The sequence below is a fragment of the Gopherus evgoodei genome, chromosome 22, assembly GCF_007399415.2.
Source record: "Gopherus evgoodei ecotype Sinaloan lineage chromosome 22, rGopEvg1_v1.p, whole genome shotgun sequence".
Taxonomy (NCBI): Eukaryota; Metazoa; Chordata; order Testudines; family Testudinidae; genus Gopherus; species Gopherus evgoodei.
In genome coordinates this window covers 3,984,850-4,010,865 of record NC_044343.1, presented here as the reverse complement: position 1 = coordinate 4,010,865, position 26,016 = coordinate 3,984,850, and the positions used below count along the sequence as shown (strand labels likewise).

Here is a 26,016-nt window from a genome sequence, read left to right as displayed (position 1 = left end):
TTTAAATGGTGACATTCTAGCATCATTACCAATTCCTCCTCATACAAGGCTCAAGCTGAAAGCATACATGATGCATATGGCATTGACAGCAGATGCAAATGAATCTTTAAAGAGAGGCCCTATTATACCGCAAGGTTGTATAGAAAATATCACTGGTGTCCAGCCCATTATCTGCACTAACGCTGCCACCAGGGGATTAGTAATGGATGGCAATTTAAGGAAGAAAAGTTTGGTGCAGATCAGGTCTCTCTCATTATAGTTGGGCCCGTAATTAAGTTTTGGTAAAAAAAAAATTTACCAAAAAATCCTAGATTAATGAAAACATTTCCATTAAATTTTTAATAATGTAATAGTAATACTAGAAGGGATAATTGCTTTTCCAAACCCTGCAGTCCATGTCTCCGTTCAGCATTCCCTGATCTCTCTGGACACATTCTCTGCACTTTTTTTATTTATATTTATTTAGTGTTCTAAAACCTAGAAGGCTCCAGTTGAGATTTGGGGCCCTGCTGTGCTAGGTTCTGTACAAACGTCTAGTAAAAGACCGCTACTGTCCTGAAAAGCTCACAGTCTAAAGAAACCAGACTGATAAAGGGTGGGAGGAAGGCAGAGGAAGTGACTTGCCCAAAGTCATGCACCAGGTTAGTGGCTGAGTTGGGAATAGAACCCAGGATCCTGACTCCCAGTCTGGTGCTCTATCCACTAGATCATGCTACCTCCCTACACTGTCTTACTGAACACAAAGCCAGCCTGCCAGTGAATACCCTTATCTGAAAGAGCTTTATCTCCTTTTAGTTCTGAATGGCCGACAACCATCATCCTGTCATGTATCCCTGTAAATCAATAAGAGATCAAATTCACCTCCTCTGCCTATACAACTGGTTTTAGGCCTTGAGAACTCCACTGGAGCAGCTGTTTGGTTACAAACGACCTCCTCTCCCCACCTTTTAATCTGATCTTCTGTTGTACCAAAACAAGCCCCCAACTGACTTTCCACCTTGATTTTTTTTTTTCAGATATTGACCTACCTATCTTCCATGGTGCTCGCTTTGATTATACAATGGTTTGCCCTCTTCATAAAATCCTGAGCAGGGGGAACGGTGGTGCTTCATACAGCCAGGTGTCCCACTAATTCAATGTCACCTCCTTCAGACTTCGTTCCAAAATCTATTATCTTAGCTGTTTTTCTTTGATTCCTCTCACAGTCGCTCTCTGAATATACTCTAGGATTTCTACTTGTCCTTTATTCTAGGTGTTCTGCATTGCTGAGACTTCTGAAATAGTACAACCACTTCCCACCTTCCATTCACTTTGAGTCTGGGTATTTGAACATCTGTTTGCCCCTTTTCCACCCTCTGCTGTGTCCTTGGCAGTATGTTCCCTACAAGGTAATGTTTCAATCACGAAACCAACCTTTATCTGAGTGGTGCTTTGCTAAATAACAACTGCTTGTCTTTACCATTGTATAGGCCTGTTTTCAGGGTAACTCAGCTGCATGAATAACCTAGTTCTGAGCCAAAACTTGCCACAAAACGTTTTTCTCTCTTAAGTAGAGACTCTGTGCTTGAGATTGGCTATTACAAGGATTTCCTCTTTATCAGCTCCACCTCTGTGTCCTTCCCTACCTTTCTGCTGTAGCATCCAAATGGCCTCCTAGAATATTTAAAAGGCTGTGCAGATCTTTGTCTTGTTTCTCTCCGCCTTTCGCTTTAAAATACGTCATTTGCTAACCGATTGTGGAACCAGCTCTCTGGAGTGCTCAGGGCTCAGGATCTTCGGTGGATGCCTGTCCATTCAAACTGCCACTCACTGTGGTTTCACTTAGTGCCCCATGATTGAGAAAATGGAAACATGGAGAGACCCACCCCAGTCAGCCAGCAGTTGGCAAGTAGATCAGAAACGTTAGCTCTCCATTACTCTGAAGGGAATTCTAAAATGACAAAGGTGAATATAGAATGGAAACTCCTAATGCAACAGGCCTGTTTTTATATATTAAAGTATGCCCAGAGGACGTGCTTATAAGGGAGAAGAGATTTGGCTTGTATACTCAGTAAATGACAGATCCTGCAGTTTATTATGCTGAAAGGCATACATGGTTAATTTCCCTGGTGGGTTCTGGTTGTCCCCATGTCATAGCCTTATATATAACTCTTCTTTCTGCAGATAATTGAAGGGGAACACTATTACCATTTCAAACACCGAGGCATGGTGCAGGAATCGCTGAACAGACACTGGGGCTGGCATGTGCATCTGAAAAGAGAGCCCAAGGTGAACAGAGTGTAATTTGTGGTGGAAGCTCAAAAGAACTTCAGCTTGTTAGAAAATGTGTTCGTGAATTTTAACTGGACCATTGTGAGCATCTAGTTTGGTCTCCTGCATAGCACAGGGCAGAGAATATCACCGAGTTACTCCTGCATGGAGCTCCTGACTTCTGGTTGAGACGTAGCACGGGCTCTTTCCTCCTGTCCGAGCTAAGAGGGAAAGGGATCGGCCAAGGGATTGGCTTCCATAGTTCTGTCTATAAATACTGCAGATCAGGCACCGATTGAATGGAGTTGCTGTGCTGTCAAACCAGCACGTGTAACCTTGAATGCAGGTTTGATAGCCCATCCCTGACAGTGGCCAGTGCTTCAGAGGACGGCAGGAGAACTAATAGTATGTTACTATCCACTGTTTGTTTGGTGGAGAGAGTTTCTTCTTGAGCCCCAGCGTGTGATCAGATCTGAAGCATAAGGACCAATAGCCCTTTTATCTTATGAGCAACTGCCAATGTTATTTTTCCTAGAAGTAGTCTTCTAGAGGCAAACCTTGGATGCGTTTGCCAAAGATCTCCTAATTAATTTGGTGTCCTGTCAGTTACAATGTCTGTAACAGACTTTGGAACTGATTTGGTTAGGAATCGATAGAGGGTCTTTTCTGTTAGTACTTTGCAACCATAGACTAAAGCTTCAGGAAATGAGATCTACTTCAGTGGCTACGGAAAACCTCTGGATGTATGGTTAAAATGGCCCTTCCACCAAGCTGGTAGAGCACAAAGGCCTAAGTGGTATGGGAAATGTACAATGGGAGGTGAAATCTGTCACTGGGAGTAGACCGGCGAAGAGGAACTTGCTGCTTTCCCTGGCATTAAGAAGGGTGACTCCTCTCCATCTAGGTCCAGTGGTTTGAGCAGCAAACGCTGAAGAGGCGTACGAAAAGAACCATCGCTGTCGTGCCAACAGATCCTTGGTTCCATAAACAGTGGTACATGGTAAGAATTTATATTCTGTTACCTTCTCCTGTCTGATCCTCTTTTTGGTTTAACGGTCCATGAGGAAGTGGGTTCTAGCGTTTAGAGCAGCCAACCGGGTGCCAGGACTTCTGGCTTTTATTCTTCAGCTCTCTTGCTTGAGGCATTCACTTCACCACTGCATGCCTCATTTTCCTTAGTTGTAAAGTAGGAATAATACTGGTAATAAATCAGAACAATCTCTGTCATTGAAGGTTTTTAAGAGCAGGTTAGACAGTCACCTGTCAGGGATAGTTTAGATAATACTTAGTCCTGCCTTGATGCAGGAGTCTGGACTAGAAGACCTCTTGAGGTCCCTTCCAGTCCTACAATTCTATGATTCGTAAAGGTGATTCATAGATCACAGGCCAGAATGGACCTTTGTGCTCAAACCTGGTCTGGCTTTTGTTTCAGAACAACGATGTCCATCCAGACCTGAACATCCTTACCGCTTGGAGCAAAGGGTACACCGGCTTGGGCGTGGTGCTCTCCATCCTGGATGATGGACTGGAGAGAGACCACCCCGATCTGTCTGCTAACTATGTAAGATCAATCTGAAACTATCCAGGCATCCCAATGTTGTGACCTCCACAGCTGAGTCCTTTGGGATTGATCAGCTACAGCGAGGTGCTTCTTTGTAGCATATTTCCTGCAAGGAAGAGGAGAAGCTGTGACAGAACCTTTATCCTGGGGTGGTGGGGCTCACCCCTGGGGAGCCCAGCATCTGGATGGCTGGATCAAAAGGCTTAGCCTCTTCAGTGAGGGAAACTTCCGAAGTTTGAAATGGCTTCTATAAAAGAAATATCCAAGACCAAAGAAACATGACGAGATGTAATTAGTGGAAGCTGAATCCCAGCACATGTTTAGAAAACGAATGGAGAAAGGAGCAACTGAATCTCCTAAATAAGTGATCATCTATAGTGCACCTTGTATGTCCTCTAAATTGCATAGAAGTTGGGTTCACTCCTCCCTCGCAGCCATATCCTCTCCCAGAGAGGCAGCATGGGCTAATGCAGTGGCTCTCAACCTTTCCAGATGACTGTCCCCCTTTCAGGAGTCTGACTTGTCTTGCGTAGCCCCAAATTTCACCTCACTTAAAAATTACTTGCTTATAAAATCGGACGTAAAAATACAAAAGTGTCACAGCCACACTAGTACTGACAAATTGCTTCCTTTCTCATTTTGACCATATAAAATAAATCAACTGGAATATAAATATTGTACTTGCATTTCTGTATAGTCTATAGATCAGCATAAACAAATCAATGTCTGTCTGAAATTGTAGTTTGTACTGGCTTTGCTAAGGCTTTTTATGTAGCCTGTTGCAAAACTCGGCAAATATCTAGATGAGTTGATGGACCCCCTGGAAGAGCTCTGCCTACCCCCAGGGGTGCACGTACCCCTTGAGAACCACTGGGCTAATGGACAAAGCACTGGGATGGGATTCAGGAGACTTGACGACTATTCCTGGCTTTGCCACAGACCTGCTGGGTTATTTTAGCAAGTGACTTTTTACCTCCTTTTGCCTCCATTATCCCCATATTTAAAATGGGGATAATGACACAGACTTCCTTTGTAAAGCATTAGGTATCCTTGTGCTCCGGTCAAAACACAGAGTAGCACCAGTTTAACCAAAGGTGTGATTATAAGTAGACTTTGTCAAAACCAGTGAAAGTTGTGTACATTGATTTAAACTTGTTTTCTATCAGGTTAATTTGCATCTAAGTTAAACTGGTGTAACTGAGTTTAAACCAGAAGAGTGGTAAACCAGTGCAACTTTGTAGAATTAAATCCTGTTTAATAAACGTGTGTGTGTGTATATATATACACATATATACACACACAGGGCTAGGAGCCAGGAATTCCTGTTCTAATCCTGTCTCTGCTACTGAATTACTTTAGGTAATCTTTGTTTCCTGTTATTAAAATATGGATTAATAGATTATTAGGCCAGAAGCAACCACTCTGATCATCTCGTTTGCCCTCCTGTGTAACACAGGCCATAGGATTTCCCTGGATTAACCCCTGGGCTATTGTTATCAGTGTCCCATAGGAGCACATGGTAACACTTGTGAAGAACACTCACCATGTGGAGTGCTCTATAGATGCTGATTATTTACCTGGTTGTTGGTTTCATTCTAGGGGTTAAAGCGAATGTATAATGTCCATTGTAACAAAGACATGCTTTCCTAAGCAGGGTCTTCTCACCTTCGTGTTTCGTCTTGCTTTAGGATCCCCTTGCGAGTTATGACTTCAACAGCAACGATCCGGACCCACAGCCTCGTTACAACCTCTGGGATGAGAATCGGTGAGTTCCCGCAGCAAGCAGGGGTGCTGCTGCTGGGGGTGTCAGATCTAAATCCCCTGCCTTGGGGATTTTGTCTCTCTGGTATAGCTGATCTCCAGGGTTGTCCTCTTGATGCGTCATGAGATTCACTATCAGGATGCACTGAGGTGAAGAAGGTGGAAGCGAATTCTGTCCCTGAACAATGAAGGACTAGGGTTACAGAGCACGTGTTCCTGTGGGGGGACATTCAGGCACTTGGACTGGAGTCAGAGGGATCTGCCTCAGGTTTGCACCTACCTAGGCAGTGACACTAAGCAGCATCTCAGCTGCAGTGAAGACGTTACGATCGTGATATTGGTCTGGCAGGCCCACCAGTGCGTGTATGCAGGGCGCAGTGCACCCCAGAGTGTCCAGTACCGTGAATCCCCAGCTGACTCAAATAGCAGGATTCTAACCTTGTGTCTGGCCCCTCCTCCTCTCACAGTGACCAAATGTAATGCTCTCTGGGCCATCTGGCAGGCTGGTGGTTTCAGTGGTTCTCTCTCATCCCACCTGCCAGCACTTACTGCACCACTTCCCACGACTTGCATGTGACTAAGTCGTGCCCAAATGGAAAGCAGCCCCCCAAGGTGACTTAAGGAGGGACCCTCCCTGCTCCACTGGAATATTCCAGGGAGAGGAACAGCTGCTAGTCAGCATTAGCATGCGCTGTACCTCATGGCAAGGCAGAGCATATGGAGGAATCTGGCTGTTTGACTGGCAGATATGGCTGTGGTGACTCTTGCTCCCTGCCTCTGTCCCTCAGGCACGGGACACGCTGTGCAGGAGAGGTGGCAGCGGCAGCCAACAACAGACTCTGTGGAGTCGGCGTCGCGTACAATGCAAAAATTGGAGGTAAGCCATCTGCTTTCTTGGTGTGATACTTCCCAGATACCATGGGAAGGGAGGGCCCGAGCTTGCCCAGACCTCTGGGGGAGTGCATGGCCACAGAACAGGGACTTGGCTGTACAGCATAAGGGCAGTTCTGGCCTCTCAAACCAAACTCTTGGTTAAAACAGAATGCAACTATCGTAAAAGGCAGCACAGTTTAGTGGACTGAGCACAGGGCATGAGGGCAGGAGCTCCAGAGCTCTCAATCCAGCTCTGCCGATTACGTACTGCAAGGGCTTGGACAATCAATTAGGACCTGATTGATTTTTTTTTTTAATTTTATTTTGCAGCAGGAGCAAGTAGTTACAAATCCATTTGAAACCAATGAGAATTGCAGGTGCTCAGCATCTCTGAACATCTGGTCCCTTAACCTCTGTGTGTCCATCTGTAGAATAGTGAAAACCCCATCCCTGCCTCACCATGCTGCTCTGGCTACAGAGATTGACTGGTTAATGCCTGGGCATTGCGCTGAACATATGCAAAGTGCTCAAGGTTAGGCTGACCTGGCTGAAGCTGGAGCCTTGAGTGACACTAGAGGGAGCTCTTGCTTAGCTGCTGCAAAGGGTGATGTTATGATTAGGGCCCTACCAAATTCACAGGCCATTTTGGTCAATTTCATGGTCATAGGATTTTAAAAATTGTAAATTTCATGATTTCAGCTATTTAAATCTGAAATTTCACAGTGTTGTAATTGTAGGGGTCCTGACCCAAAAAGGAGTTGTGTGTGTGTGTGGGGGGTGTCACAGGTTATTGTAGGGGGGGGTTGTGATACTGCTACCTTTACTTCTGCACTGCTGCTGGCGGCAGTGCTGCCTTCAGAGCTGGATGCTCGGTCAGCAGCCATCACTCTCCAGCCGCCCAGCTCTGAAGGGAGCGCAGAAGTAAGGGTGGCAATACAGCAACCTCCCCCCCGCCCCCCAAAATACCCTGCAAGTCCCTTTAGTGTCAGGCCCCCTAATTTGAGAAACGCTGGTCTCCCCTGCGAAATCTGTATAGTACAGGGACCATATTTCATGGTCTGTGACGCGTTCTTCATGGCTGTGAATTTGGTAGGGTCATGGTTATGAGGCTAGCATGGAGGCTTGCATGCTAACCCCAGCAACTGGAGACGCCTGCCTGACCTGGAGTGGGAGAGGCTCATGGGCCTGTTAAGGGCAGTGCTGGCTCGTTGAGACCTGTGACTTAGCCGCTCTCTCTTCCCTGGCCCCACAGGTGTGAGGATGCTCGATGGTCCCATCACAGACATCGTGGAGGCTCAGTCCTTGAGTTTCCGCCCCCAACACATCCACATCTACAGTGCAAGCTGGGGCCCAGAGGATGATGGTAAAACTGTGGATGGACCTGGGATCCTGGCCCTGGAAGCTTTCTACAAGGGGATAGCGAATGTAAGCGCGGGTTCTGGACTTGGTTCCTTTGCTGGCTTGTTGCCTCTGAAAAGGGGGTTTGTGACTTCTGAAGGGGAGGGATGACGTGGGCTGGAGAGCACCGAACTGGGCACTCTGCTACGCCAGCCCCCGAGCGGGGCAGCTCTCAGCCAGGCACCTGGGGCCAGTTCAGGGAGGAATTCTGCTCCCCATGCACGACATGGCCCTGGGTGCTGGGTCCTTTTTTGCCCTCCACTGACGCATCAGAGCCAGCCTGCTGATCAAGGCTAAGCTAGCTGGAGCCTTGGTTTGATCCAGTATGAACAGTTGTTGGGTATAATTTTACATGGGACTAGCCCCACCCTTCCTATTTACTCCCATCCCCCTCCGAAATAGCACCCTGTACGCATGCTGCGGCAGGTGGGGATTGGTCAGCTTAACTACAGTATATTGTGTTTCCATGGAAACGAGGTCAGCTGTAGCCAGGACCCGGGAATCCCCCCACTGCCAACAGACAGGGGAGCTGGGAGGAGCCCTGTGCCACATTAGCACCATATTAACACCACTGCAGCAGGGACTCTGTCCCCCCCACCCCGCACTGTAACACTGGTCCCTGCTTGCTCCCCTCCCCACAGGGGCGCGGCGGCCTGGGGTCTCTCTTCGTCTGGGCCTCTGGCAATGGCGGCATCCACTCGGACAACTGTAACTGCGATGGGTACACCAACAGCATCTACACCCTGTCGGTGGGCAGCGCGACCCAGAGCGGCCGGGTGCCCTGGTACAGCGAGGCCTGTGCCTCCACCCTCACCACCACCTACAGCAGCGGCATCAAGAGCGAGAAGCAGATCGTGAGTCCCCCCCCGCCCGTTCCTCTCTCCCCTATGTTAAGGCTGCACTCAAGGGCCCACCGTAGCGGGGCCCCAGCCAAGAGGCGGCTCAGCAGTGACCCCTTCTGGCCGACTGCGGAGCAGACTGATGGCTTGAGAGTTCTGCCCTGAATTTCACTGCTGCTCCTTTACCAGCAAAGGCTGCTCAGACCCAGCAGATGATTCAGCACAGAATGTGTCTCTGCATCTCTCTGAGATGCCAATCCCATGGGTTCCTCACCTACCCTCTCTCCCCAGGTGACAACTGACCTGCGGCACCGCTGCACGGACAAGCACACGGGCACCTCGGCCTCTGCCCCCCTGGCTGCTGGGATGATCGCGCTCGCTCTGGAGGCCAAGTAGGTAGAACACACGTTCACGCTGCACTCCTACCTCCTAAGGCTGCCCCTGCCTCAGCAACGAAGCCGCTACCCCCAGGGAATCTGCTAGGGCTTCTTTCCAGAGTCCATAAGAATGTCTGTAGGGATTACGGTCAAAATATGTCCCCATCACCCTGACAAAAGCAAACACGGTAACTAAAATAGCTCATGATGACCTGGGTTATGCAGTCTTCTCTCCAGGGATACATTACAGGGAACCAAAGCTAACGCCCCCTTCCAGCTGTTCAGCTGCCTGCGGGAAACCAGTTGGGGGTCTCCATCCAGTCCACATGGCTGGGTGTCCAACCCACCATCTGCCCTAACTGGCCCCCCATGTTGGCAGAGAAGCCAAGGACTGAATGAGCCACAGATGGTCTGCTGTTAACCCTGTAACGTGGCCTCTCCAAGCTGGGACAGTCTGGAGAAAGCTTGCCCATGCTCTACCTGCTGTGTGGATGAGCAGAAGCCACCTGCCCCCTCTCGCCAGCCCCAGAGTCACCTCAGCCTTTTGATACAGGAGACCTCTTTCCCAAAGTGCTCCTTGTCTCTAGCCCAGCACTGACCTGGCGCGACATGCAGCATCTCATGGTGAGAGCCTCCAAGCCAGCCCACCTGCAGGCAGAAGACTGGGCCCTGAACGGAGTCGGACGCAAAGGTGAGGCTGCTCGTTAGATCTTTACTCAGTGAAAATTGCTACCGGGACCCTAGTTACTTCCACCATGGTATTTAAAAGAACAAGAGGCTTGCAGCCCTTACCAGCCTTCATCAGCTGTTGGTGGTCTCCATAAACGCTGCAGCATCTAGACCAAGTGCACCTCTCATGCTTGCTGGGAAAGAAAATGCTGGTTCTTTGGGTATCTAAGAGCTGATTTTTCACCAGCATATCTGGCAGCAATAAGTCACGGCTTAGCAGTCCGGTGTTGGGGCTCATTGATCCTTCCCTGGACTGGGTGTCTGTTTTTCAGTAAGCCACCATTACGGCTATGGACTCCTGGATGCTGGAGATCTGGTGGACCTGGCCAAGAAGTGGACTACAACCAGGCCCCAGAGGAAGTGTTCCGTCAAGGTTGTCTACGTGCCCCTGTAAGAGAAGAAATCCTGGTGGAATCTGACCCCTTGTGTTGTGCGTTGCAGGGGAAATTCTAGTAGAAAAAGCAGGAGCTGGGAACCACTTCCCGAGGACGTTTTTGCAGGGAAATGGGAACCTGGTCTCCATCCCAAGGTCTCAAGTATGGGCTGGATACTTACAAACACCACAGCACTTCAGGAGCTCCTGCTGTTTCAGTTGTGTGTGCGTGTTAAAGGGGGTGGCAGCAAAGATTAGTGACTGCCTGTCCCTCATATTCTTGGGGACAAGAGCTGGGACACTGTGGGGTCCTCCCCCAGAAAAATAACCCTGCCCGCAAAGAGTGATCCCCATCCTCTGCTTGGACCCTATGAACTTTTATCCCAGAGCTCTGCTCTGCTTTAGCTCCAGTTTGCTGGACACACCTGACCTGATGTGTTCCTTTGTGGTTTCATTAAAAAACATCTGCTGAAGCAAGAGGCTTTAGTAGCAGACTCCCCCGTTCCTGGTCTCATTGGGTTTCTGGGCCCCAAGCTGGGGCAGACACCTTCACCTCCTCTTCTTGTCTCCTGGCAGGGAGATAGGCTCAAAACTCACAGTCAGCAAAGAAGTCTCCACCTGCATCGGGAGGACCAGGCATATCCGCTCCCTGGAGCACGTCCAGGTCCGCATCTCTCTAAGCTACAGCAGGAGAGGGGATCTGGCCATCTCTCTGACCAGCCCAATGGGAACCAAGTCCACCCTGGTGGCCATCAGGTAAGGTGTGGACTGAACACTTCCTGCTGGTACTTCCACGGAGTGGGGGTGTGGGGGGGTGCAGCCTGCAGTGATCAAATGGGAATTTCATGGTTATAAAAACTTAAAACCTGAATCTCAGGGAGTGTGATTGCTCCAAACGAGCCGTGGCACTAGGATAGGAGTTCTCAACTTGCAGGTGTCAGGGTTACAACCACCCTGCCCTTCCCATATTGCTAAAGGCGAGTATGCGGGGGACAGGGGGGTCCCAGCTAGATGAGAGGTAGGTTGTGTCTCTATATGGAACCATTGTGCTGGGGACATCAGAACTGCTGCATTGGAATGCATCCGTGGATTATCTGGTGTGGTATCCGGTCTCCTCGAGGGGAAGCCACAACCTCCACAATGCACTAGATTACAGGGGCACTGGTTCCTTCCTGACCCAAGCAGGAGAGCAGTGTATGCCCAGAAGACAGTTACCCCAGCAGGGCTGTGAGGTGAAGGCTGCTTTGAAAAGCCTTTCTGCTAGAAAGGCAAATGGTTAAGGCAAGCTATGTCTCTCGGGCTCTGGTACATTTGATGCTGCCATTGTAAGAACCCGGATACTTGTCCAACGCTCACCTCTGGGTTTCTGAAGTGCATCCCATGACCTTCTAGTGTCCAAAGTCTGAAGGGTTTGTGAATTTCCCTTCCCCCACCCCCGCTAGGCCATATGACACCAGCAACCAGGGCTACAGGGATTGGTCCTTCATGTCCACGCACTTCTGGGACGAGGACCCACGGGGCACCTGGACGCTCTTCCTAGAGAACAAGGGTGATGCTTACAACACAGGTGAGCGTCCCCGTCATGCAGGAGACGTATGCAAGAGCCCCATTGCTATCGCTACAGCTGCTTTTCCTCTGGTTAGCTGAGGGTGAGCAGAGTTCAGGACATCCCAGGCTGCTGAACAGCTCGGCGAGCGGGGATGTGCTTAAAGATGGAGCCATGTTCCCCTGTAGGCCAGCAGAGGAGTTCCAGGCAGCAAGGTCTCTTCCCGGGTTAGTTGTTATGTTGCTGTCTCCCAGTGGGAGCGACTGTTCCCAAAGGCAGTGGTGTCTCCCAGGTGGCTGTTCACCGCTCTTCCTCTGAACACTTGTGCAGGGGGAAGCAGAGCCAGAGTTAATCCCTTGTGCACCAGGAACCAGTGGTGCCCCTGAGCCCGGTTTCGTTTCCTCCCCTGTGCACCCCTCCTTTGCTGTCCTGTTTATGCCATCCTTCTCCTGCACCACTCAGTGTGCACAGGGCCTGAGCTAAATTCCCTCTTCTCATGGGGATTCTGGAGCTAGTGAGGTTGCACCTGCTTCGGATCCTTGAAAGCTCCCTCACCAGGGGCCTTTGGGCCAGAGCTCCGTGAAGTGCCCGGGTGGGTGACTTGTAGGAAATTCGTGGCATTTGGGATCATGGGCTCCACTGCATCAAGTCTGAAACTCCTCTCTTGAACCCCCTCTCCCAGGGTTCCTCACCAGCTTCGTCCTGCAGCTCTACGGAACGGACGAGGACATGACGGCCAGGAAGATAGCAGCCTCCGTTGTGAGCGAGTGTGTGAGGCGGGACTCCGAGGGAGCGTGCGAAGGTGAGTTGTCCTGGTTCTTCATTACCACCCTGGCACCAATAGACTCATTAGCATGGGGCTTTGCTGTAGTCCTCAGGCAAAGTCAAGAGTTATCTACAGCCACATGGCTGGCTCTCCCTGACACCCACCCACCCCAGGGGCAGCTGGCCACCCAGGAGTTACCTCAGCTCACCTCAGAGGAGGCCATTTGCCTGGTGAGCTGGGGTGGGGGGGTACGTCCGTGTCGCAGCCCTGAAGATGCTTCTGTGTTCCCTTTAGACTCTCCTGGCTGGGTCTTCCAAAAATCCAGTCAGTGGCCCTCCTCAGTGAGCCGGGGGGTCACTGAGTGACAGACCATCCTTTCGGGGGTGCTGTGCGCCAGGCCTTGGCCATACTGGCATCTCCTGCTGGCCCCAGGAATGAATTGGGGGAAGCCTGCTTCATGTCAGCCTGGTGTCCTTCCCCCTCTTCAGTCGGGCATTACAATGGGGCATGGCCGGCTTGGCTAGAGGGGCTGCTAAGCCATTCAACTTGGGTTCAGCAAACCAGGCCGGGCTGGGGCTGAATCAATCCCACAGCCATAAGCAGTTGAGAGTTTCTCAGTGTGCCTGTCTGTCCTTAAGCCCAAGGGGATATCAGTGCTCTGTACAGCAGGCTGGAACTAGAAACCACTTAGATTCCTTGGAGTCACAGGTTTGAATCCAGCCAAGGCCAATTTAACCCTTTGTACCGCAGAGAGCAGTAACTGGTGTTCTCCACGTGGGGGGCTTTCTTGGAGGAGACCTTAAACACCAAGGCCCAGATCCTCCAAGGTATCTAGGCTCCTTACTGCCACTGAAATAGCTCTGTGGATTTGGGCCCAGGCTCCCCTCTGCTGCGTGTGGGCACTGGCCATGCCAGAGCACCTCAGTAAGATCGTGCCCCACAGCTGTGCAGCCGGCTCTGTGCTGGCTCTTGCCCGCCCACCCTAGAGGTGGCTGCATTTCAGCCCATGTTGCAGTACATAGCCTGAGGCTAACCCTTGCCCCTCACCCCACAGAATGCAGCAGTGCCTTCTATGCGTTCCAGCACCTCTGCCTGTCCTACTGCCCTCCCCGCTATTACAACCGATCCAGGAGGTCCCCCAGCCTGGACAGGAGCCCACATCCTGCCCAGGTCTGTGCCACCTGCCACCCGTCCTGCTACACCTGCCGGGGGGACACAGCCAACAACTGCACCGCCTGCCCCCCCTTCTGCACCTTCCACGAGCTCTCCCACTCCTGCTCCCCGCCGGCGTACCCCTCCGTCTTTCCCAGCAAGCCTGCAGCGGCGCACCGGCAGCACCTCATCTTCATCGTCCTGGCAATCCTGCTGGGTGGGGGCCTTCTCCTCATGGGTGTCCTCTGCATCACCTGCTATGGGGTGTCCCTCGCCGCCTCCTGGAAGCAGCAGAGGGGACTCTCTGCTCTGCCCACAGCTGCTGGCCTGGAAGGGGGAAATCAGCCTGGGACCCCAAGAGAGGCTGGGTGCTTAAATGAGCTCGGGCAGCTGCAGGCTCTGGGGCCACCAGCGGAGGGCAGCGCTGGCCACCTAGCCCAGACCCTGCCTGCAGGCCATGCTGCTTCCAGACTTAGAACCTGAGACCGCCCCCCACCTTGTGAAATAAATCAGCTATTGTCAGTCACAGCTGGCCCCTCCTCTCTTGCTGCAAACCCCACTGGCTACCATGACCACTGCATTGGCTGCCCTCCCGTCCCGCATCCTGGAGCCTCAGGGGTCAGAGAGTCAGATGAGGGGCTCCGTGCTCCTCTGCGCCTGTCCCCGGCTGTGGCTCCTGGGGGCTACTGCATATCGGCCGAGGGCTGCAGCATTGCTAAGTGTGCAGCATGTCACCTTCCACGCTCACGAGGGAGAGTGAAAAGTGATGAGTTGGGAGAGGATTTTCCACCCAGTTACCTGTCCCTCTTCCCGCTGGAGGAGGGTGTTTGACCTCTCACAGGCCGTGAGCTGAGGCAACTTTGCATGTGGGAGAGGGGGAATGTTAAGCTGGTAGCTGGACTGCTTGGCGCAGAGGCAGCCCAGGGGTCTCGCTAGGTAACAAAGGACCAAGCCTTGATCTCTGCATCCCAGAGCATCAGAGGCCTTTAGGAATCCGCTGCCCATTGCAAGCAATCGCAGCTTGGTGCCTCAGGCCATTCTGTGAGGCTCTGGGCCTGCACTCCTGTAACCAGCTCCCGCCATCGCTTTGTGCTGCCGAAATCCCTCAGGGGCAGCGATCCCCCTTCCGGTAACAGACGCGGTGGGGCCTGAAGAGGTAGAAACAATAGTTTATTTTGTTCAGAGGTTTTTGCCCAGGTAGGTTCTGCAAGGAACCAGCTGAACAGAGCGGTGGCTGCCGTCACTACACGTAATGGCCTTTTTGCGCTGGACACAGCCGACCGGACCCTCAGCTTGGATTTCAAGAGGGTTCCTGCAGCTGCAGCGTTGGGCCCAGGTCTGCACAGTGATTGTACAAGTAGAGGAGGGAGGCAAATTTCTGCTCCAGGAACAGAGCTGAGGGGCTTGGCCTTGGGGGAGGGGCAGCTTAGCCTCAAGTTTCCCTTCTCAGAATTCCCAGTTCAGGTGCCGTCCCCTCTGGGCACAGCGGAAGGGGGAAGTTACCTCTGCTCAGCCAGGAAAGGGAATATTCCCTCCTGGCAAATCATCCTCCGCAGGGAGGAAGCCTAGATCCTGGCTGGTGGTTTTTCTGCCTTGGGCAGTGGTGGGGGAGTTCGAATTCTTAGTGGTGATCAGACAGAGCCGAGGGGAGGGAGGTGATGTTTTTTATTGGCCTGACTCCTGAGGTGAGTGACAAAAAGGGTGAGTTCCTCACCTGCCTTGTCTCTGTAAGGTCCTGGGCCCAGCAACACCACTGGGTGTGCCCCCCAACAGCACTAACAGCTGTCTCCTGTCACACTACAACCAGCCAGCTCCTGCTTGCCAGCTCCTGCCCCCTGCATCCCACGCAGCTCACCCGCCAGTATCCACGCTCCTCCCCCAGCCAGCCTGCTTTCCCGTTCCTGTATACCAATCATCACCCTTCTGATCTGGGAGTGGGGGGCACCCTGCCCTGGTTTAACTACTCCCCTGAGGAGCAGGGCAATGCTGGATCAAGTCCACTGCCTACTGCTCTGCTCCAGATTATCCCTGAATGGGATGAAATCCTCCCTCCCAGCAAGCCACCGCTGCCCCTCTTAACTCAGAACGTCACTTTGATCAAGAGTATTTGGGATCATAAATGCACAGAGAAGGGCTTAACCCCCCAGCCATTCATACAACTGAGTACCCGGCTTGTGCCTGCAGTCGGAGTTATGTAACCTGCCTATGCAGAGAAAGGAAAGGACAGCTCCTCTGGGCACTGCTACAGGTGCCGGGCAGTGTTGTGAGGTGCCCTGGCCCCATGGAGGAAATAGCAAGAAAAATGACAGGGCTGAGGCTGAGGATTGCAGAGCCTTCTCCTGGGAGTTCAGGCTAATTTTCCAGGGCAATAAAGCCAGGTTTTTGGCCCAGGTCTGCCCACGTGACCTGATCTGCCAGGCTTAGCATGTCATTAGGACACTACAGTTGCTCATCTCCCTGCCCTGGCTGCAGCAGCATGCCAGAGGGAGGTAGGACCAGGCCACATCAAAGGGAGAGGCTAAAGCCCCTCTCCTCTGAGCTCAGATTAACTTGGCCAGGCTGCAGAGACAGCTGTGCCCTGGCACACGGCACAGCCCCGAGAAGGCTGGGTGGGAGGGAGGGAGAGACCAAGGGGATCTCCAGGGGCAGGACTCAATGTCCGTTACAGATCTCCTCGGAGCAGGAGCTTGCTGGAGCAGTTTCACATGCTGCAGGCCTTGGGCTGGGAAAAGCCCTTCCCACACTGTTTGGTAGCACAGTGCCGGGCCCTGCTGCTCTGTGGTGTCTTGGTGACCTCACGGCCGTGGTTGCTAAGAAGTTGCCTTCGGCTGCGGGGCTTGTCCATCACTCAGTACTGCCCAGCTGGGGGGTGGGAGGGCACAGCTGCGGATGGACTGAAGCCGGGATGCTTTATGCTGCCTTGTGTGTTGATCCAAGCTGGGCTGGAGTAGCTGTTCAGAGGTGGAGGCTGCTGGAGCTCAGGACTCTCCCCATCCTATGCTGTCTCCTCCTTCAAGTGCCTTGGCTCCCAGGCTCCCGCGTGGGGGAGCTCCCGCTGCCGCCGCTGCCACCCGCTGGAGAGGGCGCGAAGAAGAAGGCGAAGCCCAGGTCGTACAGACAGAACAAGTTGTAGACGGTCATGGCCAGGGCCGGGAAGAAAGAGATGCCGAAGCCAAAGCCGCGGTAAGCGCTGCCGACGTGGAGGGTGATCCAGTAACAGCATCTGCAGCACAAAAGGCAGAGCGTCCGCTACCCAGCCCCAGCGCGCCAGAGGGCTGCTCACCAGGGGACAAGTATATGGAGCGCCCAGCAGCAACACGTGATAAGGATGGACTCCCTGCCCCGGGGAGCGTACGGAATTCATGGAGACCAGGAGCTGAGACCAGGGTGGGGGAGAACGCGAGGATCATGCAGTTACTTGGGAGGTTAAAGGTCCAAGTGCTTGATGACAACTCTGCTCTCTCCAGTACCCATCATAGCCTCCCCCAGCCGGTCATGTGAGACCAAGTCATTCCTCGCCAGGCTGCAGCCTCTTGTGGAAAGCTCCCCCAGCTCTCCCCAGGCAAAGAAACCAGCCGGCCAAGGAGATGCAATCAGGGTTACACTCGTGCCAACAAGATCTGGCTCACAACATGGCTAGAAATAAACGAGAGGCTCTGAGGAGCTCTCCTGTCTGTTACATCACGGAGGCACCTACTGACTTCTATAGGCCCAACAGCTCTGGGTGCTGCTCCGGGCCAGCACGCGGCTATGCCATTGGGGGAAAGGAGTTTCTGGAAGGCAGCACAGCCCGAGCAATGGGCTGGAAATCCCTTACCACGATCCCTGAGGCAAGCCGCAGGCCAGGAGGGGCCACCAGCTCAGTGGAGAGCTGCAGTTAGAGGGGACATGAGGGGGACTTCACCCAAAAGAGCTGAGCGCTTCAGTTCCCACTGGAGAGCCAGACAGGGCCGCCCGGGGGGGGTGGGGCAAGTGGGGCAATTTGCCCTGGGCCCCATAGGGGCCCCCATGAGAGTTTTTTTGGGGGCCCCTGCAGTGGGGTCCTTCACTCGCTCCGAGGGCCCTGGAAAACTCTCGTGGGGCCCGGGCCCCCGGAGCTTCTTCCACTCTGGGTCATCATCGGCAATTCGGCAACAGGGGATCCTTCTACTCTGGGACCTGCCGCCGAAGGGCCCTGAAGACCCGCGGTGGGGGGTCCTTCCAGCACTTCGGCGGCGGATCCTGGGGCGGGTCTTCGGTGGCAGTTTGGCAGCGGGGGCCCCCTGCCGCCATAGACCCCAGGCCCCCTGAATCCTCTGGGCGGCCCTGGAGCCAGATCCTCAGCTGGGGTGAACTGGCATCAGCGGAGCTACAGTGGGCAAGAGCGGCGTCAGGCCCCCGAGTTGTGTCTCTACTAAGGAGGGGCTGGACAAGAGGCATTTAACTGAATCTCCGTGGGGCACAGGAAGGGGTGTGGGGGACAGGGGGTTAACTGGGTGCATCGTCCATGCTGCCCACTGCCATCCCTGGTCCCAGGGTCTCACCTGCCGATGGAGAAGAGCCCAGCCAGGACGGGGATGAGGCGCAGATGCTCCTGGGCCAGGAATGTGGCCAGCACCACTGTGTTGAGGCCAAAGATGACAAGCTGCTCCGTGGAGCTGGTGATGTACAGCCGGTGGAGCAGGACGGGCGGGGAGCGTGTGTCCAGCGGGTCGATAGCCACCGAGCAGAGCTTGACGAGAGCCCCGAACATGGCACCTAGGGGCAGGGAGTGGGGGGGGGGAGGTTTGCATCAGACACCACAGCCAAACCCAGACCCCTTCATGCCTCTGAGCGCCAATTCCTGCCCTTGCCCTGCTCTTGCTGAGACAGAGCCGCTCTCGGCCGCCAGCACTAGCGAAGCCAGTGCCACATGTCATGTTCCCTGTCCCCAAAACGAAAGAGCTCGTGGGCTTGGTGGAGCCCGTGGGTAAATGTGGCTCGCCCAGTCCCTGGGTACAACTCCTCCCTATTTTATCAGAGCCGTTCAGTGCCCACCACGTGCTCTGAGCCGTACCAAAGAGCTGAGGCTCAGAGTTGATAGGACCCGTAGTATTGGGCATTTAGGGCAGACCACTGCAGCGGTCAGGGTGGCACTTGAATGAGCCAGGTTCAATTCCCTGCTCTTACAGACTTATGTCTTGGGTAGGTCCCAGCCTCTCTGCACGGCAGATCCCCCAGCCCTGCCCTGCCTCACAGGGAGGTAAGGAGGATGAAGCCTGTGAGATGCTCAGGCACTACAGAAATAGGAGCCAAAAATACCCTAGAGAGGTGGCAGTCTGGACTTCTGAGTTCTATCTGGGGTTCTGCCAGTGTGTGTAACCTCACGAGTCATTCTGCAGCTGCGTGCCTCAGTTTCCCCTTCAGTACCGTGGTGATAAGTCTCAATCTCGCTGCAAAGTGCTAGGCACTACTGTTACCAGTGGATGGAAACACGTGTCAGAGGGCAGAGTCCATTGGCTGGCGAGGCACAAGGCAGGACACGGTGAGCTCCAGGAGCAGAAGTATGAGACACGCACCTGATCCTACACTTAAAGCTGTTGGTTTGCACTAGCTTTGTGCCTTGAACAGCTGGCTGCACGGGCTGAGGAGCGCTGCTGCAAACAGCAGGTAGGGCCCATCCTGCCAGGCTGCCCACCTGTCTCCTGCAGAGCTGGGAGGCCTGTCACTCCTGCTAAATCTTACCCACCGTGAAAGAAGGGGAGGCCTCGGTCTCAGAGGGCAGCCAGGAGTTGGCCCTCCCCCCATACAGGCTACAGCAAACACTCAAAGGTCAGACCTGCTGCCCTTCCTCCTTCCCAGCTGATACCCCCACTGCCCCTCATCAGAAATCCTCACCCCTGAATTCATTCCCTGGTGGACAGATATCAAAAGCCACCACGAAACATTCAAGGGCAGGCGGAGCTGGCTGCCCTGATCTGGAGGCTCAGAACTGGGTCACTCGGCGGGGAAGGGGGGGGCCCTTTTGATCCCTCCCCGCTCAGTCTCCTACCAGATGCAGATGGGAGTTATTAGTGCATGCAACACTGGGATGGGAAATTTCCTACAAGTGCAGCTCTTGGGGCCGCAGGGTGGGGGGACTGGAACCTAGATCATGGGGCAGGGCTGTGTTTGTGCAGAACCTAACATCACGGGTCCTGGGGGCTCCCAGACATGTCCACGCCCCCAATAAGCAATATAACAGACTTGGGGACTGGGTGCTCAGGAGGTGCACAGCAAATTAGTGAGAGCAGTGGGGCCAGGCCACCGCCCTGCCCAGCACCCAGTGAAGGGAGGGGATAAGCCAGCTGGTCATGCAAAGCCCAGCGCATTCAGCCCACTGCATGCCTCCGGATGAGACATCCAGGTGCTCAGGTTACCCCGGTGACAAGGCCTTTGCTTTAGTGCCTGCTCAGAGTCTGCCTAGGCTCAGGGACCGGCTAGGCAGCTGCTGCAGCAGCTCCCACTCCTCTCTCATTAAGGCAGGAATGCTGGGCTCAGGGATCCTTCCAAAATCCAATTTCAGGCCAACAGCCCCGTGTTTGCTCCTGTCCCGCTTGCTGTTTACAGAGATAACAAAGGGACCCAGAGGAATTTTCTCTGTAATTAAACCATCTCCCCTTGTGCCTTCCACGGGAGACAGGCGGGGGCTGGGGTCCGGCCCCAGCGCTTAGCAACACTCACCCCCTGTGCTGGCAGCCCCGAGACAGCGGGAGATGTGTACAAGCGGCAGATGTGTCCAGCCCAGGGAGCAGCTGGGCGTGGGAGACAGAGCTCGGGTGGCTGGAGATGGGAGTCAGGTGCAGAGGACATTCCTGGCTTGGCTTGGGGGGGAAAGGTCTCTGCCAGCAATGGTGTGGGGGGGGGGCGCTCAGGGGGCTTAGCTGGAAATCAAAGTAGTGACTGTGCATTGGAGTGACTCCTTTTTCCCCGTAGACTCCAGCTCTGCCACTCCCCCTTCTCTAGGAATAACCAGCTGTTCTCAGCCGCCAGGGAGAGGACTGGGGATCTGGCAGGTCTTCTCCACGGCCCAAAGCAAGGTCTCTGCAGGGTCTGCAGCCCCACGCATGCTGCTCTGCCCCATGGCGGGGGTACTGTGCTCCTGCTGTGGAGGGGCTGAGCTATAGGACAGTAGGCTCCAGGGGCCATGTCTGCCCTACAGGGGTGACCTCACAGCATTCACTAGGAGCCTGAGCCAAACAGATCCAATCGGTTCCCTAGGGAGGTGGTGGAATCTCCATCCTTAGAGGTTTTTAAGGTCAGGCTTGACAAAGCCCTGGCTGGGATGATTAGCTGGGATTGGCCCTGCTGTGAGCAGGGGGTGGGACTAGATACCTCCTGAGGTCCCTTCCAGCCCTGATATTCTATGATCGTATGAAACACAGCAGATGGCCTCTGGATCAGGCCCTGAGCACCCACAGTCCTGCCCCCAGCAGGCGCTGGGCTCAGTGCAAAACCCGGGACGGATTAAAACAGGGCTCGTGCCAAAGTCCTGGTTTGGAATCAGGAGCGGGATCTTCCCAGGGCATCAGAGAGTGATGGGTCACTAGTGGTTGCTGTTCTGGGAGCTGTCCACACCCTGGCCCCACTTAGAGGGAGATTTCCATTGCCAAGCACATCACAGATAGGGGCTGGCAAGCCCCAGTCACCCGGCACCCCACGGAAAGCAATCAGCATGCAAAGATATTAACGGGGGTGGGGACCACGTCTTCCCTCTTCTGCATTCAGCACCACAGCCAGAGCAGGGAGGGGGGAAATGAGAAGGCAGAGGGGGACCCCAGCTGACGGCAGCCCGATCAGCCATCCAGCCCGGTGTGCCTGCACTGGGCAGATGCACTCACGCTTCCTGGGGGTCCAGGGAGCAGCGTAGCTGGTGACACCATCCCATGTGGCACCAGGCCCACTAGGAAGTGGCTTCCTGTCACCAATAGGGCAGAGTGAATGTCTTGGTGCCCTTGGGGCTCCAGACCCTTTCACGAGAGCCCAAATGAGGGATCCCAAATGAACAGAGGAAGGTATCCTGGGAGGGGAGCCCCTGACAAATACCCATGTGCTCAAGAGGGAGCAGAAAGCATTAGCTTCGGGCTCAGGCCAAGATGCAGGAGTCAATAGAAAGATCCTGAGACCCTTGTGTGAGGGTCTCAAGAAAGGCAGACGGGCCGGAAGGAAAGCTGGAATTCTGCTCTCTTTGTCCGAGTTTCTAAGCAGATGTTGCCATGACCCAGGTCTGAGAAATGCCAATTGCCCCCTGCCCCCGACAGGGTCATTATCCTCATTTTACAGCAGGGTAAACTGAGGCACAGGACAGGGACTTGCCTAAGGTCACATAGTGAGTGGCAGAGCCTGGAATAGCAGCCAGGAGCCTCGGCCCCCTGCTTTCACTGCTCGATAACTCTCCCTCTGAAAGTCAGGTCTAGAACCCTGGTGGTCACACCAACATCAGGACCAGCCCCTCGTCACCCTGCCCCCTCATGCAGTCGCACTGTTCACCAGTGCAAGGGGTGAGTGTGAAAACACCACCATCCTGATTTGCACCGGGGTAAACTGCACCAGGGACAGGGCCACGATGGGTTGGGGGGCGCTGGCAGGCAGGGTGACAGCTTGGGTCCCCCAGAAGCTTGCCAGGAGGAGAGGAGATTCCCTCCTGACCCCTGCCCGGGCCCTGAAGCCCGACGACCCCAGGCCTTACCAAGAATGCTGGGCACCACGGTGATGAGGAGGCAGCGCAGGGCGAAGGCCACACGGCTGGCCAGGTCCGGGCAAAGCGGCGGCTCGAAGGGCAGGAGATAATAGAGTCCGTAGAGGACCCAGGGCGCCAGGAGCAGTGAGACGAAGACCGAGGACACAGCCTTCAGGTGGGAGCTGGTGCCGCAGTCGCAGCAATTCCCCGGTGGGCGAGGGGTGGGCTCCTCGGGGCCACAGGAAACCAGCTCCACACCCGAGCCGAGGAACGGCTGCTCCTCCCTGGGGAGAGGCCAACTGGCCGTGGGGCATGCTGGCCCTTCGCTGTGGGGCTGTGCCCTGCTTGGCTCCCTGCCAGTGGGCAGATGCTCCATGTGCCGCACCATGGGGGTCTCTGCCTCCACCCTGTCCAGGAAGCAGGTCTCCTTGGGCACTGCCACCACCACACTGTCTCCAGGCCCTGCCCAGCCGGTCTCCCGTGGGTCGCAGCCCAGGGGAAGGATGGGGTCTTTGGGGTCCATTGCCATGGGAAGCCCGGCGTCCCCCTGCACCGTGGAAGGCTGGGGGTCCTCCCCCAGGAAAGGACCAGCTCCCTGGCTCCGCATCCCCTCCACCGGCTCAGCCTCTGGCCCTGGAGAGTCGCTTGTAGCCTGGATGAGGGAGGCCTCCTCCTCAGAGGCGGAGCGCAGCTCCTCGACGGAGGACTCGGGGCTGTCGGAGACAGGCGCCAGGGAGATCTGGGTGTCCAGGTCCAGGAAGGGCGAAAAGGAGAGGCGGCTCGGGTCGATGTCCTGCAGCTGGTTGATGAGGTCAGCAATGGAGTCCTTGACGCTGTCAAACTCCCGCAGCTGGTGGCAGCTGGCCGGGGCTTTGGAGGCTGTCATGGCTGGAGGGGCAGGGTTGCAAGGCAGAGACTCGTCAGAGCGCAGGGGAGAGAACAGCGTGTCTGACCCCCTCCTGTCCCTGCTGATCCCCAGGGCTCATCAGCTGTCCCGGCAGGTGGGTCTCACGGTCATGGAGGGGGAATCTGAGAGAGGAAGGCAACCCCACAAATCAGTAGCAGAGCCAGGGAGAGGTCCTGCCAGTCCTGACTCCTGGGTTCTCTTGCTGTAACTACTAGACCCTGTTCCCCTCAGAGGCAGGAAGTCCAGATTCCCACCCCTGCGCTAACCAGTGGAAATCCTGACTCCCGGACCCCCCTGCTCTAACCATAGACCCCACTCCCTCTCATTGCTCCTGGGAAAATGCAATAGGCCAATCTCTTCCAGCAATGTTTCTCATGGGTGGGTAGGGACTGACAGGGACACTGTATTAGATTTGATTTGATGCCTGAAAAGCAGCTGTCGCCGCAGATCTGTTTGGGGGAGAGGGGAGCTCTGTGTTATCTGGGGCAGGGAGAGAATTCCCCAGAGGGGTAGGATTTCTCTTGGGGGATGGGTGCTGTGATCCCTTCTCTCCTGCTGGCCCTGAGGATCAGGGCTGGGGGCTCAGTGCTCTTAGCTGAGACAGGCCTCGGCCTCCCCAGGGAGTAGGCTCCTCTTGTAGCTGGAAGACGAGGCTGAGACTCTGAAGCCAGAAGCAGGCTGCGACCTCTGGGAAAGCGCTGTGCAGTCCCTGGGCTCCCATCGGGGCAGAGCCCTGCTGCCCTACAGCTGGTGAAAGGGGTTAGGATGGGGCTGGAGGCGGGTTCCGGCCCCCAAGAGTGTGGTCTGGATTTCAGACACCGCAGGGTCCAGGGGGTCAGAGGGAGCTCTGTCTCCATGCCGGCTGCAGGATAGAGCCCCCTGGAAATCAAGGGGTGAATGGGCCACTGAGCAGCAATTTCCCCAGTCTCGTCCCTCCCTCAACATGGGAGCCAGGGGCCTCGTGGGGTGCAGCCCATGGGCTGGATGACCCCTCAGGGATGGCCCCCGAATGTGCCATGGGGAGGCTGTGTCCTTATAACAGGGGCCTCTTCACTGCAGTGGGACAGAGGACACGTGACCCACACCCATGGGTGCCATGTTGTTGGGAGACGGGAATCGCCACGGTGCACAGATCAATGGGGCGGCACATTGGGAATCCCATCTCCGCTACCAGCCAAATCCGGGAGGAGAACTGCCCCCACAATGCACCTGGATGGGCGATCATATCCCACAGGGAGGTGATCTCCCCCGCCCCCCATTGGCTCCAGCCCTGGAGCTGGAAGCGAAGTTGCTGGACCCAGCCCTATGTACTGGGATCTGGGAGACACCTGGGCGGGGGTGAGGGGGGTCAAAGGCGCACAGGGCTCCTAAGCAAATTCAGGAAAGCTACAGCCCCTCGTCTGCCTAACCCTAACCCTAACCCCCCCAAGATCTCCACTGCCCCCCTCCTCTCGTGCTGATGGGAAGCAGAGAGGAGACAGCTCAGTGAAACTCCCCCTCCCTCCCTCCCCCCGCGTCTCGATCCCGGGGGCCCCAGCCAGAGCCGGCCCCTCAGAGCGACCCCACGTGAGACAAGGAGAGGACTCTCCCCCCAACTCTAGTGGGATGGTGGGGGCGGGGGGGGTCTGTTCTCTTAGGAAAGGGTCACTTCAAACACAGTCGAGAGCTCAGGATGCAAATGGATTTGAATCCTTCAGTCCCCCACCCCTGCCCCCTCCATGCCCCCCACATCCAGCCCTGCCCCCCTCCATGTCCCCCGCATCCATCCCTGCCCCCCTCCACGCCCCCCACATCCATCCATCCCTAACCCCCTCTACAGCGCTCTCACATCCACCCCTGCCCCCTATCACCCCCAATTGCCCCCCACATCCAGCCCTGCTGCCCCTTCATATCTCCCCACATCCATCCCTGCCCCCATCGCTCCAACTGTCCCCCACAACCACCATCCACCTCCCCCCTCAACCCGCTCCGCTACATCCAAGCCCCAAACCTCTCTCCCTCCCCAGGGCCCCCCCATCTCTCTCCAGGCCCCGCTGCGCTCCCCTCCCCGGCTCACCGCGCTCCAGTCCCCGGGACTCTCCGCGCAGCGCCCGGGCTCCGCTCTGTCCCGCCGCCTCGGCTGCAAGTTTGAATGAAAACCCGAGTCAAGTTTCGTGCCTGGCCGAGGCGGCTCCCCCCGCCCAGCCCGGCCCGGCCAGGCCAATCCCCGCAGGCGGGGCCGCCCCCCGCCCCCTAACCCGGGCCAGAGGGCTCCGAGTCTGACCCTGCCAGCGGAGGATCCCAAAGCGCTTTGCAGCCACACCCTGCCGGGGCCCGATTCTGCGCCGCTCACCCCCACGGGAGTCGGAGCCATTCAGCTGAAGCCAGCCGACGCGGGAGCAGGGCTTCAGCCCCTCAGTCCCCTGCTCCAGCAGCAGCATGGGCCAGGGGGTAAGGGCATGGAGTGGGGCACTCCCAGGTGGGGGAAATATGCCCATGCCTCAGTTTCCCCCTCTTGCTCCTTGCCTGTTTAGGCTGCAAGCGCTTCCATACCCTGCTTAGCACAATGGGGGTTAGTGTTCCTGGAATACAAATACGAGGTGGGGAAACTGAGGCACTGAGGGAAGGGAACTGAAAAAAAATATTGCCCAGCAAGTCCCAGTGGCGGAGCTGGGATTGGGACCCAGGCAGCCTGACCTCTGCTAGGCTGCTCTTACCCGAAGAGCTTCTCTAAGTACCAGCCCTTGAGAGAAGACCGAGTTCCTGCCTGAGGAAGAGCCCACTGGCAGAGGGCTCTTTGATCTAGCAGGCAAAGGCAGAACAAGACA

At 55.2% G+C, this 26,016-nt stretch overlaps 2 protein-coding genes across 3 annotated transcripts; one reads left to right on the top strand and one right to left on the bottom strand.

Annotated features, from left to right (window-relative positions):
* The first annotated feature begins 1,311 nt into the window (after positions 1 to 1,311).
* PCSK4 (proprotein convertase subtilisin/kexin type 4) lies at positions 1,312 to 14,129 on the top strand. 2 transcript variants are annotated; one of them, XM_030540395.1, is made up of 15 exons: positions 1,312 to 1,388; positions 2,164 to 2,268; positions 3,155 to 3,250; positions 3,683 to 3,811; positions 5,500 to 5,576; positions 6,361 to 6,449; positions 7,698 to 7,870; positions 8,485 to 8,697; positions 8,974 to 9,074; positions 9,647 to 9,750; positions 10,061 to 10,178; positions 10,738 to 10,917; positions 11,604 to 11,728; positions 12,390 to 12,509; positions 13,528 to 14,129. In XM_030540395.1, exons 2-15 carry the CDS (start codon positions 2,206 to 2,208, stop codon positions 14,106 to 14,108), a joined length of 2,169 nt encoding a protein of 722 aa, XP_030396255.1. In that variant the 5' UTR covers positions 1,312 to 1,388; positions 2,164 to 2,205; the 3' UTR covers positions 14,109 to 14,129. The 2 variants fall into 2 exon arrangements, with proteins under 2 accessions (XP_030396255.1, XP_030396256.1); XM_030540396.1 differs by lacking the exon at positions 11,604 to 11,728 and having other exon boundaries at positions 13,528 to 14,080.
* A 2,508-nt stretch (positions 14,130 to 16,637) lies between these two features.
* LOC115638798 (transmembrane protein 79-like) lies at positions 16,638 to 25,629 on the bottom strand. The gene is made up of 4 exons (XM_030540791.1): positions 25,447 to 25,629; positions 22,312 to 23,218; positions 18,149 to 18,362; positions 16,638 to 16,848 (listed from the first exon to the last, which is right to left on the bottom strand). Exons 1-4 carry the CDS (start codon positions 25,627 to 25,629, stop codon positions 16,638 to 16,640), a joined length of 1,515 nt encoding a protein of 504 aa, XP_030396651.1.
* Between the last annotated feature and the right edge of the window lie 387 nt (positions 25,630 to 26,016).

Excerpts from the sequence above, each read along its gene's own strand:
- LOC115638798 (XM_030540791.1), bottom strand. The coding sequence starts at position 25,629 with ATGCTGCTGCTGGAGCAGGGGACTGAGGGGCTGAAGCCCTGCTCCCGC. Across the intron at positions 23,219-25,446 it reads CTCGGAGCCCTCTGGCCCGG|TCTCTGCCTTGCAACCCTGC; the intron begins GTTAGGGGGCGG and ends CGCTCTGACGAG. Across the intron at positions 18,363-22,311 it reads CGTGGTGCCCAGCATTCTTG|GTGCCATGTTCGGGGCTCTC; the intron begins GTAAGGCCTGGG and ends CCCTGCCCCTAG.
- PCSK4 (XM_030540395.1), top strand. The coding sequence starts at position 2,206 with ATGGTGCAGGAATCGCTGAACAGACACTGGGGCTGGCATGTGCATCTG. Across the intron at positions 5,577-6,360 it reads AACCTCTGGGATGAGAATCG|GCACGGGACACGCTGTGCAG; the intron begins GTGAGTTCCCGC and ends TCTGTCCCTCAG. Across the intron at positions 10,918-11,603 it reads TCCACCCTGGTGGCCATCAG|GCCATATGACACCAGCAACC; the intron begins GTAAGGTGTGGA and ends CACCCCCGCTAG.